The sequence below is a fragment of the Amblyomma maculatum genome, chromosome 3, assembly GCF_055883805.1.
Source record: "Amblyomma maculatum isolate TAMU_Amacu chromosome 3, ASM5588380v1, whole genome shotgun sequence".
NCBI classification, from domain to species: domain Eukaryota; kingdom Metazoa; phylum Arthropoda; class Arachnida; order Ixodida; family Ixodidae; genus Amblyomma; species Amblyomma maculatum.
In genome coordinates this window covers 190,755,551-190,770,060 of record NC_139346.1, presented here as the reverse complement: position 1 = coordinate 190,770,060, position 14,510 = coordinate 190,755,551, and the positions used below count along the sequence as shown (strand labels likewise).

General features: G+C 45.9%; 1 protein-coding gene across 3 annotated transcripts in view; it reads right to left on the bottom strand.

The window, feature by feature from the left end:
• Positions 1-14,510, bottom strand: part of LOC146197272 (uncharacterized) — a 296,134-nt gene that overhangs the window by 167,121 nt on the left and 114,503 nt on the right. For all 3 annotated transcript variants that reach the window (XM_084599072.1, XM_084599070.1, XM_084599071.1), the window contains exon 2: positions 4,550-4,696. In XM_084599072.1, coding sequence (XP_084455198.1) covers positions 4,550-4,643 — 94 coding nt within the window. In that variant the 5' untranslated portion in view covers positions 4,644-4,696. The remainder of the gene's footprint in view (positions 1-4,549; positions 4,697-14,510) is intronic.

The following is a 14,510-nucleotide window of genomic DNA, read 5'->3' as shown; positions in this document are numbered from 1 at the left end:
GGCCCGTGATTCGGGCCTTGTCTGTTTTGGTTCTTTCCAAGGAGCTCTGCCGTCTCTGTGACGAAGACGGCAAAGAGCTGTCCTGGCCTATGTCCATTACCTCGTCTGAGGTGCTGGACGAACGTGCCAGAGGCACGTGTTCTTTCTTTTTAGACCTTGCCTCGTGGGCGGAGGTCTTGTGGCCCGCCGACCCTGAGGGACGCGTAGCCTGTTTTGGGGGTGGTGGAGGAGCGGGAGCTGCTTCCACCGGGGCAGGGGATGGCACTACCTCAGCCTCGTTTGAGGTCTGGGTAGGTGCCGAAGGCCGTTGTGGTGCCCCGCCCTGTCGCACCACATCGGCGAGATTTGGTTTCGCTGTGAACTGAAATGCGTTCTTGGTTTTGTTGTACTGAGTACGTGCCTCTTTGTATGTGATGTTCTTTGTTGTTTTTAGTGTTATGATCTGCTTTTCTTCTTTCCATTTTTGGCAGGATCGAGAGTATGCGGGGTGATCCCCCTCACAGTTTGCACAGCGTGGGTTTGCGGTGCAGTTATCAGAGTTGTGGTCGTTCGCAGCACATTTCGCACAAGTTCTGCGGCCACGGCAACTTTGCGAACCATGGCCGTATTTCTGGCAGTTGAAGCATCTCCTCGGATTTGGGATGTACGGTCGGACGTTTATTTTGATGTATCCGGCTTCAATTGACTCTGGGAGGGTGCAGCTATTGAAAGTCAGAACCAGATGTTTTGTAGGGATCTCCTTGTTATCCTTTCGGATTTTTATTCTGTGAACTGCTATGACGTTTTGGTCTGCTAGTCCTTCTGCCATTTCATCTTCAGTGAGAGCAATGAAGTCTATCTCAGATATTACTCCTTTTACAATGTTCAAGGATCGGTGGGGAGTGATGACGACAGGGATGTCCCCAAGCGACACAATGTTTTTCAGGTTGGAGGACTGGCACTTGGTTTGTACTTCTAGCAAGAGGTCACCATTTGCAAGTTTTGATACTTTATATCCAGGGCCCAGGTCTTTAGTGAGACACTTTGACACTATGAAAGGGGAGATTTTTCGAGCGGGTTTTTCAAGCTCCTCGCTATGTATGACATGGAACTTTGGGAAAGTCTCTTTTGTTTTCACAAAGAAATGGCTTGTAGCATCGGTCCGCCCTCGCTTGTTTGGAGGGCGATCATTTGTTTGGGAGAAAGAATCCATGAAAGGGTTTGTGTTTTCGGTAGTTGTGCCTGCCACCCACCATGGAGCCCAACGAGGGGACGGGACAGGGACTTGCAAGAAGTCCTGCCCACGCCAGCAGTACACCGCTACTATAACCAAATATGGGCAACTCAGGGTAGCTACTCCACACAAGGTTAACCCTCGCCGCCAAGAAAAAAGGAAAAACAAGAAGTGAGGAGGAGACAGGACAGTGCTGAGAAAAGAGATAGGAAAGTGAAAGATGAAGTGGAGGACAGGAAAAGGCGACTGCCGATTTCCCTCGGGTGGGTCAGCCCGGGGGTACCGTCTATGGGAAGCGTGGGCCAAAGTGGTGTGTTGCCTCCGCCGAGGGGCCATAAAGGTCCAAACACTCGGCATCGGCTCAACCACCAGGATCCCCTTTTCCCCAGACACGGCGATGCCACGCACGGCTAAGCGTGGGTGCTGGGGTCCGTGGTGTCGCACAGTACACACAAACACCTGCTTTAACAGGTGCCCCCTGCGGGGACAATGAAAAAAGTACTGCGATGCTCTTTGTGCAGGCAGCCAACAGCGCCTGCGCAGTAGCTCAAGCGTGGCCGATCCTGTCTCCTCTACACCGGAGGTGGTGGATGCGCACATAGGTTCGATAACACTGTTCAACAAAAGCGAATTCAGTACCCTCAGACAGTTTCAACGAGACAGCGTTACAGGCGTCGATATTCAGATAATGCGGCGTTGACGTTGAGCAAAAAGTCACGAGCATGTTTCTGGCAGGTGGAAGTTGGCAGGCGGCATGGCCGATCACTGATTGGTCGGTGAGTTGTGTGACGTCACGAGACCACATGACATGGCCGAGTTGGCAATTGACCCGGGAAGTTTGGATACCGAGATCAGGCAAGCTAACCCATAGGCCAGGCAGGCACTTTCGTATACGACTTCGTTAAACGGGGCTTTAGATCTGCGTCGAGTGGTCTCCCACATAATGTGGTAGATTACGACTGTGTGCAAAAATTAGGACATTAGTTATTAACCGAGTAACAAAGCATATGTACGCAAACGAGAATCCGCGAGGGGAACCAGCAGACAGCAGCCATTTGTCGCTTCATACCCAGGCGCACCTCAAGTGTATCCGTCTATTTTTTTTTTTTTTATCTTGTAACCAAGAAGTGTGCTATAAGGCTAGTGAAAAAGAGGGAATACAATTTCTGCACCCATAGCTGCGTTCGTGATACATTTGCTTTCATTACAAACAGAAGCGAAGGAAGCGTTAGGACATATACGATATAAGCCAGGAGCCGTTTGTTTTGCGAAGACATGTCTGTTGACCAAACTGTGTTTGTCATCTTCCTGCTTTTCTTGCAGATGGAGAAACTGTCGGTGTTCGTCACCAATTCATTGTTGAATTTATTGCTTGTACGAATGCCTGAATGACTGAATTATTCGGTACAAACATTAACATATGTTTAAAACAAATCAGTCAAATGTAAAGATCATTAGCCTTCCAGTTACCAGAAGATCAGAACAGAGTACCCACAGAACAACAGATAAGAAAGCACAACATTTGTCGGGGTTTAAACTAGCTGCTGTAGATGAGCGTAGGCGCTGTAAACTAAAAAAGTTTTAGATCTTCGCACAGACGCAGCAGAGCAAAAGTTATGCCGCGTTCAGTTAACCACGGCGCAGAAACTGGCACGATGCCGGGATACCCCCGCGCGCACGGGGGATGCGTTAAAACGTCAGTGTCGGGAAGATCTAGAAAGCGAGGCTGCCACACATTCCACGCTCGTTGCGCAAGCGCATAGGCACACGACTGTCTGTTAAAAGTGACAGGACACTATGGGTTGCTTCCCCTCAGCCTTGTAAAGCGCACTCTGGGCGCGCCGCCGAAATAATCGACCCGCGCGATCTGGGCGTCGCCGCCAGAGGCAGCAGTTATAGAAGTACACACGCGCGCGCGGGCTAGCTGGCGCGATGTTGTCTCTTCGCGTGCACAGAGCTACGCAGTCAAGTGAGGCAGCCAACTATACAGCGCACAACACCCCGCCTCGGACTCTAATCTTAGAGAGTGTAAAGCGGCCCTTGGGAGGCCACGGGCGGCAGGGCTGCAAGCAGCGCGTCGACTTATGAACGCGGCTCGTCAGGCTCGCCCCTGGAGCAGACACCCGATATTTTTCGGCATAACTTCGTACACACGCTTGGTGCGTTGGCAAGTGGATGAGGTGCGCATGTTCTGAAGTTTAAGTTCAGACTCGCAACGACGTTGAAGGATGTCGCGATGGATAAGAAGTGACAAGCTAAGTACTGTCACAGCTTAACCGAAACATTAACTGCCAACCGCGTTTTTGAGCAGAGTGCAAAAAAAAAAAAAAAAAAAAAGCCCTGCGCGAAGTCACGCCACTTGGGTACACAGCTCGATAATTGCTCGTAACCTGATCAAGGACATTTCAGAGACTCCCGCGCATGTAGACATGAGCAAACAGCCATTTATACTCAATCACGCCAGCATCGTTCTTAGGCAGCTCCCTGGGATGCATTAAAAACGGGGCTAGGAACCAATTCTGTGGCATAGAAAGCGAGATCTGGGCCTAGTTGGTTATACATGCTGCTCTGTAACGTAAAGAATACAGTGACATAGACTAGCACCTACCGCATTACCTTATTTCACTTTCTATTCTTTACCTTCGACCACGTGTGTTTGGCGCTGCCCTGGACATTAGGGCACTGATAGCTTCAGAGCTGATTTATGCAGCATGGACGACCGTCGCTCGTCCATCGCACTCGCCTACCTCCCACGGGAAGATCAGGAGTAATGTGTCCGTCGTGTCGTATGACGTTGGACACGACTTCTCTCTTAGGCTGTTCATGCGGCGTTCGCCTTAAAATGACACCAAGAGCCTACGCCTTCGTAGCAGGGTCGTGACTGTGGTCGTGACGTACAATACATAAACCGTCTATGCATAGTTCGTACAGCGTATAGAATATGCTAGAAAAATCCCAACAGATTCCGTTTAACCCTTTATGGACTTTTTTAACAGAAACGTTGCCGACAAGTGATTGTAGATAAATCTGCTTTAGCGCAGCCTTTTATAACCATTTGATTTCTAGGGGAGAAAAGGCGGCTTTGCAAAAGAAGCTCAGATGCTAACTTGTTCGGAGTGCATAAGGTGGAGTCAGATGCCTTTTTTTTTTCTAAGAATTTAAAACACCGGGCAAAGCCACTGGGCACTCAGTGGCACTGGTGATTCGAACCCCGCATTTTCCGCACACTACGGTGCTCAAACCACCGGGCCATAGCTGTGGGTAGTGCAGCTTTCGCTTTCACACCAGCCCCGGAGGCTGACGTTGTACGAGGTCATGAGAGCAGCACGGTCTCACCTGGTGTCCATCTGGCGTGCGCAGGGGGCGCGAGCGAGACTAGCAGCACGCACAGCAGCAGCAGGCATGACGGCGCGAATGGGCTCAGCCGCATCGGGCAACACGGCCGCGGCGACGCCACGCAGCTCCGCCTCCGGGGGCTCCGTCCTGTGCACACGACAAAGGGAAAGGAGTGGTTAGGTCAGGTCACTACAGAGGATCACTGTTTCACTGCACTACCCAGGTCCCGAGCAGACCCAAAACCCTAAAATTATCTAGACGGTATTGACAGACCCCTCTGAGGAAAAAGTGGAAAAGGGAAAGGTGGGAAGTAAACAAGAAGGTACAGGTTTGCAACCCTGTACTTAAAGAGAATGAAGAGGGCATATGATGAGGAAGGAAAAAAATTGGTGTTGGTTTAACTCTGGTTAACCCTAGTTCAATTGCGATACCAGCGGGAGAAGCTTATTTTGCCCGCTACATTATTCCACTACCAAGCCCTATCATGTAAGGTGCCACATTATTGGGGACACTTAAGCTCATCCTTTAAGAGTATGACGCGAGAGCGTAAGTTACCAGCCCACATATAAATGAGAAGGGTTCAATGCTGCTGAACCGAATGTGGAGCGAAAGCATTAGCTGCCAGTAACCGAGCAATCTTCTTCCTCTTCCTCCTCTTCCTTTTCTTCTTCCTCTCCTTCCTCCTCCTTCCTCTTCCTTCCTCTTCCTTCCTCTTCCTCCTCCTCCTCCTCTCCCTCTTCCTCTCCCTCTCCCTCTTCCTCTCCCTCTCCCTCTTCTTCTTCTTCTTCTTCTTCGTCTTCGTCTTCTTCTTCCTCCTCTTCTTCTTCTTCGTGGCTGTTCAAGGTCAAACGTGGCCCTTCCCGGGACGACGCGACGGGCCGAAACCTGGCGCAGTATTGCCATCGCAAAAAAAAAAAAGAAAAAAAAAGAGCCCAGTTAATTAATAACAAGAAATTAGAAATTATGGAGCCAGAATTACATTCGAAATCGGGGGAATCGAGTAAAGCAGTAGTTTAAGTCTCAATCGCGACCAATGCGACGCGGTTGCGGACTCCGTGAAGATCATCTAGCAGCGCCAAGTTGGGATCTCGAGTGCATTCCCGAATTGCAGCTAATTCGTGCCCGCTTATTGGTTCCTGATAGGCTACAGCCAGCTGTTTTCAAGAATCGACAAGCTTCCGTGGCATTCCTTCCTGTACACAACTTCCTGCTTACCAAGCCGTCCAGCAGAGCACAGTGGCGGCGTGTACTCTTCCTGGTTTCGACGCGCAAAAAAATTCAAAAGCAGTGAGAAGAGCAGCAAATGCTGTCGACAGAGGTAACGCTAAAATGGTTTTTCCGTGTCACACTCGCCGAACGTTAAGCCAGCAAAGGTCGGGTAATTGATCGGTTCTGTTGCGGTTTTCAGGCGGCCGAATTCGCCATTTTTCGCGGTAAGCAGAGCGTAAGGACTCGTTTCGATTTTCTACAACGAAGCGCGACGTCCTTCAAAAATTAAGTAAGAAAATAAAAGTTATTTTTCGCACAGTCAGTCAGCCTCCGCACACATGGCAGTATAGCCGCCCCGGAGCCAAGTTGTTTTTCAGAGGTAAGATATGAAACATCAATTCAGCAGGCGAACCGAAACAGAACAAACTTTTGCTGGCAACGAGAAAAAGCACGAAGTTTGGAAAGCATTGAAACAGAAAGCAAGCGGTGTTGACTGCAATGCGTTCTCAGCACGCGCAATCGCTGTTGCCCAATTCCTTCCCGTCAGCAACAGATGTGCGTGAACGGCTACTGTGCCCTCTTCAGTTAGGAGCTTCATCTGGTAAATGCATTGCGAGAAAAAAAAACAAGCAAGAGAAAAACACTTCGATCCTGCTCTAAAATTAAGCTCCGAAGTTTTCATGTAGAGTTAACTGAATTTACTATATTTGTGCAACAATGCATGCTGAAATATAAAAGGCAAAGGTAATCCGCGATGGCAATGCAAAGGAGCCACAATAAACAGCACCCGAACAAAAAAAGTGTCTCAGTGAGGTTCTTCGATATTAAGTCATTCGCTCTCGACTAGTGCTGAACGCATGTTGGTAAATGAATCGCGTGGTGTATACACCAGGTGTCCCAGCTAAACGCAACGAAACTTTTAAGGAACACAATGTCCTAGAGTTCAGCGAAACCAACTGATAATTGTTGAGAGTAGCCTGGCTTAGACTGCAGTACTTTTTTTCTCTACTACCGTTATTATTAGTGAAGCCTAAACTATTCCTAGATATTGGGTTGAGAAACAAAGCATCAATCGAAAATTTGTCCATAACCCTAAGAGGCAGGTGCAGTTACAGGTGTAGTTACAGACAGAACATAACAGACGGGTGTAGTTCCAGGCCTTCAAAGAAAGGAGTCATGTGACCTGCTGTGGGCTTATAAATTTCGCCCAGTCTGCAAGCAAGATTCATTGGAAAAAGCGATTTACAACTACTGTATTGGCACTTTGTTCCCGAAGGCAGTAATTGAAATGTTAGCTAATTATTGCTCACTAATTAGTAAATGTTAGAAAACGAGAAAAATACTGCAGACGAACCCAGGTGACCGTGAACACATCCCTTCGACCATTTTACCCATAATGTATTGAAAATATTGGCTATATTTTGGTCGGACACCCGGTATACAGCAGGCGGACGCGTTTTACAAGGCCAATAGCACAAAATACCGTGAGGATCTTAAGTTACCAAGCCCAGCTGCGAAGTCCACTATAACCTTATCGGCTTGCACATAGAGCATACACTCTTATCCTGGTCCCACGTAAGTGTAAAAAAAGTTCCAGTGATAGGTGGAAGTTCCACTTATAACTGGAACTTTTTTTGACGCGTATATGGAACCAGGTTAAGAGTGTATATTGTATGCGCTTGTTTGTCTGCTAACAAGGTGCGTTGGCACATAGAGGCATATCGTTCGCGGCACCCCAGAGACTATTCCGCGGTAAACAACCGATGGAGTTATCCCCACGCAAGAGCGTAAGAGCTCGTCTTTTACTGCTTTCTGTTATGCTTAATTATTTATTTATTCGCTCGTTTGCATACCACATTAGAGCCTACCATCAAACACAGCTTTTCAAGAGTGAAATCTGCGCCATACGTCTATTTCTTTACCTGGGTTACTACATACAGGCACTAGGGAAGATCATAAAGCATCGAATGAGAACTTGCGTTCATTCTTCACATGAACTGCTGAACTGATAAATCGCAAACCCTCTTCCAGAAGAATGCCACTAAGAAATACATCCGAAAATACAGCAAAAACGGCTAACTCTAAATACAATTGCTATCACACTTCCAAAGCGCCGTATGCCTACTTAGAGGAGAGAGAGAAAGATAGACAGGAAGCTGATATTAGAAAAGCTGCCATTGTTCACGCTTCACGCTGACGAGCGTATGTCGGTATGTCGGCCTCTAAATGGTAATCCGCTGCTGATGTGATTTACACTGCTCGAAACAGAACCAAACTTATTAATTTGCAGGTAACTATTGGTGCACGCGTACTAACCACTGCTTCCATTCTGTTATTAGGAGCACCTCCACATCATCAGGCACGGTACAATTTATGCTACCAGGTTCAAAGCCCAATTCAGCCAATACGCTGGCACTTTAGAGAACACACAGTGCGCACAAATGTTTTTTGCAGTGTATGCATCATTCGCGTGCCTGCCGCCCCGAAGACCAAATCAGAGCAGCCGTTCGCGCTATACGACCACATTTAGCGAGGACTACAGCGACGTAATTTCGAACTGGCGCGATGCGAAAAATTAGCAGATTTCGTTCGTTACGAAACATGGAAAGGGTGGAACGTAGCACTACTCTAAGCACGTTCTAATTAACACTCCAGAGTTTATTGGCTTCGACGATGCAAGTCGAGGCGGCCTTCTTCCAACTTCATACGATTATTATCGCTCTACACCTTTCGAGGTAACCAATCTACGCAACTGAGCGCACCGAAGCTGCGTCGCAGTCCTCCTCGCCGGGTTTCGCAAGCAACGCTCTATCGTATCGCCAGGCATCGTCACTACGCCGTATGTCGCGGTCACCCTCGCAAAGGAGACAAGCATGAAAACCGGGGGCCATATGCGTCTCTTACTAAAATGGCCTATAGACATACTACGGATATTTTTAGACTATTGCTATCATTTACAGTTTTGTCCATAAAACTTATACATTGTCTATAGACTGAAGTGCAGTCCTCATGAGCGACACGGGACTGGACTCGCGCTTGTGAGAAGTTACTGTGTCTGTATTTTTATGCCACACTCTTCTTGCCACATCGTCACCCATCAGAACTTCACATGCTTTAGAGTATATAGCTGGCCAGATGCTCAACTTTTTGGCCCACCTCTCTGCCTTTCCATTCAACAAGCACATCTAACTAGATATTATAGTATTCGTCATTTCCTTTCGTCTACAAACAACCGATAGACTATCCATAGGTTGGTCTTGATTTCCTTTCATTTGGATATAATTACTAGACTATCTATGAGCGTCATAAATATGTCAATAAATAGTCTATAGACAAAAGCCTATGAAATGTGTGTGGCCGTAAATCTATTAACAATCTATAAACCTTATTGACACAACTCTGATGACATGTCTAAAAAAAAGTAAGGGTAGTGTGTGCGAACGAATACAACCACACTACCGAAAACAGTGTCGAAACACGCGCGCGATCGGTCCGGTCCCCGCACACGCAGTTCGACGGCAATTATTAAATTAGAGAAAGTTCTTCGAAGCACCGCTAACGAGAGAGGTCTCGCTGTTCAATGCACCAACACGCAGAGGCTCTGTTCACAGATCTCGAACACAGCCGAACAACGAACCTGCTGTAAGAGCGCTCGGTGTTTGTTCGCACCGTGGATTTTCCAAACACCGTCTCTCGCCTAACGCTAATTACGGCTCCGCTTGTGTCAAGGCTCATTATATCCCGCGCAACCCTCCGTTGCAGCGCCGCCGGAGCAACGAGGCGACTTAATCGAATGACGGATGCGATGGACGGATGGACCCGCTGGCCGAGAAGAGAACGGAAGGGTGAGAGAGGAGGAAGGGGAAGCAGCGAGAGATTAGATTACTTCCAAGGTGCATCGGCACCCAGTGGCGCAATGTGTACACGCACACGCTGGGGGTAGCATGCAGCGCCAAACGGGCTTGTCCGGCAGCGTCCAGCTGTCCCGACGCGGTCACTGTGCCCTGCATGACCGGATCATGCTCTCTGCGTGAAGAGTTAGCTCCGCACCGGAGAGCACGCAATGAGCTTAGCGGCGCTGAACAGTTAACGGGCTTATGTCTCAGCGAGAGCGGCAGAGCGAGTAAATGAAGAACGGAGCTCTCTCCCTTTTCGCCCATACTAAGGATATGAACGAACGAAATGCACGTAGATGTCGATTACCTATCTTGAAGACACTAGGGCTTAGAAAAACTTCACTCCTTTTGTATTATTCTTTGGAATGCCTCTTAGATTTCGGACCAGAACAAGTGTGTTTTTGTTATTGTTTTTTTTTATACAACCTTTTTTTTGTGTACTTGGAACTCTAGAGAGTACTTTCTGTACGCTGGGCTAAAATCTGAATGTTTTCGGCAAAGATATATGTTCCTATTTTTTTTTTTTTTTTTTTTTACTCGCTCAAGCTTGCCGGAATAGGTAAGGCGCCATGCTGAACACAATAGAGATCATTGCACAAGTGATTTTTTTTTCTCCTTTTTTCTAAATAGGAAACCCAGCGTGTGGCGTGATTTAATTACAATCGGAGAACAGTGAGGATGTATAGGGCGCGCAACACATGACGAAGTCAACGGTAAATGTGAGATGAAAACTAAAAAAATATTACAACCGCCAGCATTGATCCCGGTCTTGAAGCCGCTACAAAGCCGCTACATGTGTCATATATATATATATATATATATATATATATATATATATATATATATATATATATATATATATATATATATATATATACGGGATAAATAAAGGATTAACCGATTTAACCAGAAGCAAAGTATATGTAGGCGAATGGTGAGGGTGCGAGCGGATTCATTTGCTTGTTTGCTTTTTGTGTGGCGGCTACATGTACTTTGCTCCTGGTTTAATCGGTTAATCTTTTATTTCTCCTCTCTCTATCTCTCCCTTTATATATAGGGGGAATGAGGGTGTTCGTTATAATGCATGAAGGAAGGAAGCCAACAGTCGGCGAGGTCAAGGAAAGCATTGGGATTGCACTGAACTAAGCATTGTAGTGAACTACGAGCGGATATCACGAAGACGAGGAAGAGAACGACGAAGTGCCGCTGCACTGCTCGAGCCCGCTGGTGCGTGTCTAGGCTAGCTGTGTTCTTGTGTTGTTCGCCGTGTAGCTTACAAAGGGCTACATCATCATCATCATCAACATCATCACCAGCACTGCAGCGCGAAGGCCTCTCCCATATTTCTCCAATTAACCCGGTTCTGTGCTAGCGGCGTTCACTTGACCCCTGCGAACTTTTTAACCTCATCCGTCCACCTAACTTTCTGCCGCCCCCTGCTACGCTTTCCTTCGCTTGGAATCCAGTTTGTTACCCTAAGCGACCTTCGGTTATCAACTCTTCTCGCTACATGTCCTGCCCATGTTCATTTCTTCTTCTTTGATTTAGTAAAATATCGCGAACTTTGTTTCAGGAGTGGCGCGATGCAAAAATGTCCATTTTCAACCTGACACACTGCCGTGGCGCCTTAAGTTGTTGCACTAAATCTTTCTTTTTCTTTATTATGCAGGTTATGTTCTTACATTTAGATAAAATATGGAGCTCTAGACTCCTAGGTGTGCTCTCTACAACGCATCCCAACAGCCTGAGATTCGAAAACGGCGAAAAAAGAGGAAACTTGACTTTAAAAAAAAAGTAACACTTTAATTTTCATTAAGTTCCCTCTCAAAAATTCTCAGTACTTAAAAGCATTAAGGGGCTAAAAAACTTGCATTATATTGTTTAAAATTATAAAAATGAATATAACACTGAGTGTTTGTCCTGAAAATTGCCAATATTCAGCCCTACATTCTGACACTACTAATAACAAAATTGCTACTGAATATTTTATCTATATAATCCAGGCCTTGTCTTCTTTCCTGCAGACAACTGAACATCTAGAGTTGTACTATAATTGTCCGTTTTTTTCTACATATTATTTTGAAATCGGCCAAAATTCAAAATGACAAAAGAAAAATAGACAATTTTGATTCAAATTTACAAAGCTACCCTAACTTCGATTTTTATCGAGATCTCCTAAAAGCAATCCTAAGTACTTTATATATATATATATATATATATATATATATATATATATATATATATATATATATATATATATATATATATATATATATATATATATATATATATATATAAGTTCGTAGGGCTTCCTATGAAGGAGTAGGCGCCAAAACTTCAATTTACTTTTTGCTGAAATTAGTTACATTTTGTATTATGCAATATCCAAAGTCTTCTTAATGCTTACAAATTCAATTTTCACTGGTTGGCCTGACTGAAGATAGCCTAAGATGAATTAAATTCGCTATTTCTGGCAATTCATGCGAGAACGCAAGTTACGGTTGGTGAGGTTCAGTGGTATTCGATCGATGCAGGTCTTAAGTTACTTCATTCCTCGGTTATGATAAAACTTACAATATTCTATTTTTGAAGAACATTTTTCCAGTGTGCACTTAAGTAGAATCATATGCAAAGCGCTCTGCAGCGTGATAGTTTTGGTGAAATTAGATATTTCTTTTTGGCAGTAGCACTAAATGAGCCGAGATGACGTGTATTCTTGTCGAAAGAGCTATCTAGCTCGGAGAAAGCCCGAGCCAACACGGAGCGAACCCGCCGTCCACAGGTTACACTTTGCAGGACCAATCAGTGTCGAAGCACTGCCGGTGGGAGGGATTTGCAACTCCAGTAACGCAGACAGCAACATGCAAACGAACTGCTAAAGGTGTCCAATGGACACCTCAAAAAGATGTCTAAAGGGCTAAAGGTGTATAATAGACACATATAGCGTTACTGTCTGCATAGTCATTTTAGCTTGTGTCTTGTGATATATTTTTGGATGTTGCCACATGCATTGAAAGTCTGACTTTTTCCTATTTTTGCATAGGAGGGCAGGCATTAGTCAGGCGTTCTGTAACGCCTTTCGCTTGCTCATCCTTGATTTACATATGCTTTGTGAATCAAAACTCATAATAAATAAATTTATGTCCATTATCTCATATATACTCATTAGCACACCGTTGTAAGCTGCAGCATCATATTAAACACCATCGCACGTAAGTAAAAAAATCTTCGCTTTAATCAAGCCCTACAAACGAGCCTGCGTGGCCTATAGGGCAGAACCCAAGCTGGCAGCGCATGCCAGCTTTGCCATGTCCCGTGCTCTCGTGACGTCACGGAACCCGACCACCAGTCAGTGCTCGTGCTCTCGCAACACCAACGCCAACAACGCCGACGCCCGGTTATCTGGAGAATGGGGCGTTTAAAGCGACCGCGTTTACAATGAAACGCCTTTTCTTGAAAATAGAAATGCTAATTATGCTATGAAAGGTTAAGAACTGTGCTTTTTATATTGTTATTTCTTTAAGAGCGGCTCTTAGGCACCCATTCGGCGAATGAGCTACGTCACCGTTGGTGCCGTTGCCAAGGTAACCAGACGAGAGAGAGTCGAGATAACTGCTCAGAAGAAGAGAAGGAAAAGCTACGAGTTCAGAAGAAAAGGAAGAGCCACGAGTTCAAAAGAAGATAAGGAAGAGCCACGACCTCTGAAGAAGAGGAAGAGTCACGAGCTCTGAAGAAGAGGAAGAAGAGTCACGAGCTCTACGCCGCTCGCTTGTGGTTTTCTTCCTCTTCTCCCGAGAAATTCTGTTTGGCTCGTTAGAAAAATAAAAAGTGCTTTGTAACTGCACACACGCGTTTACAAGCGTCTCTAAAATCCTTTGCATCAATGTACTGGGAGAACGCTTAAACAGCTGCGCTCAAATTCCGCATTAGGGGTCATCGTAATCGTCTTTGTAATTTATTTGCCTTCGTAGCCTTTTTTTTTTTTACGCATCTCAAGGCCGGGAATGATGAACCTCTGTCGCTCCACACGTTGTCTCGACCATATATCTCCGCTACGTTGTCGGCCAACAGGCAAACAGGCCAGAGCCGCTGCCGGCCATCATCGGCCCCGTACGCCACGAGGCTGCCTGCTTTAGTCGTAAATCTGGCGGCCGTGTATATACGTATACCAATATACACTACGTATACCAATACAAACAAAAAGTGCCGCTGACCTTTCCATAGTATGTACGGCGCCATCGTAAATAAAAAAATTGCTGAGGTGCTGGAGAATGAGGGCGTTGTAGGACAATAGGACGGCATCGATACACTGGAGCGTCGACGAAGGTTCCTTGAGATAAAGAACCTCTACTTCCCATTTCTTTTCTAAGGTCATGTCCGTGACCCCGGTCGGCACGTCGAACACTTACTTTCCTTCTCTTTTGCGGACACTACCACGCGGAAAAATGTCGTCTGACTTCCGCTGGATAAACAAATACCTTCCGCTGGGTAAACAAATCTGTACTAGCGCGAAGCGGAGACGGAATTTCCTCTTGCTCTGCGGAAAGCACCGGCCTCCTCAGGGTGTAGTTATTATAAAGGATTGCAGCTTAACGCAACATGAGGCGAGAGTGGTAAAATTAGTAAAAGAAAGATTAATAATTTAGAAAACTGACGAATGAGCCACGTGCCACGAAGACAGCTGTAAAACATTTCGGTACTTGTTTATATGGTTTGTGCACGCGAGCAAGAAACGTTATGCGCAAAATTTTGAAGCGCATAATACTCTTAACATCCATCTATCATTCGACTTTTATCTCCGCGAGTCCACACACATCACACAGTTGTTTTAGTTCATTTTATGTTTTTTTTTTTTT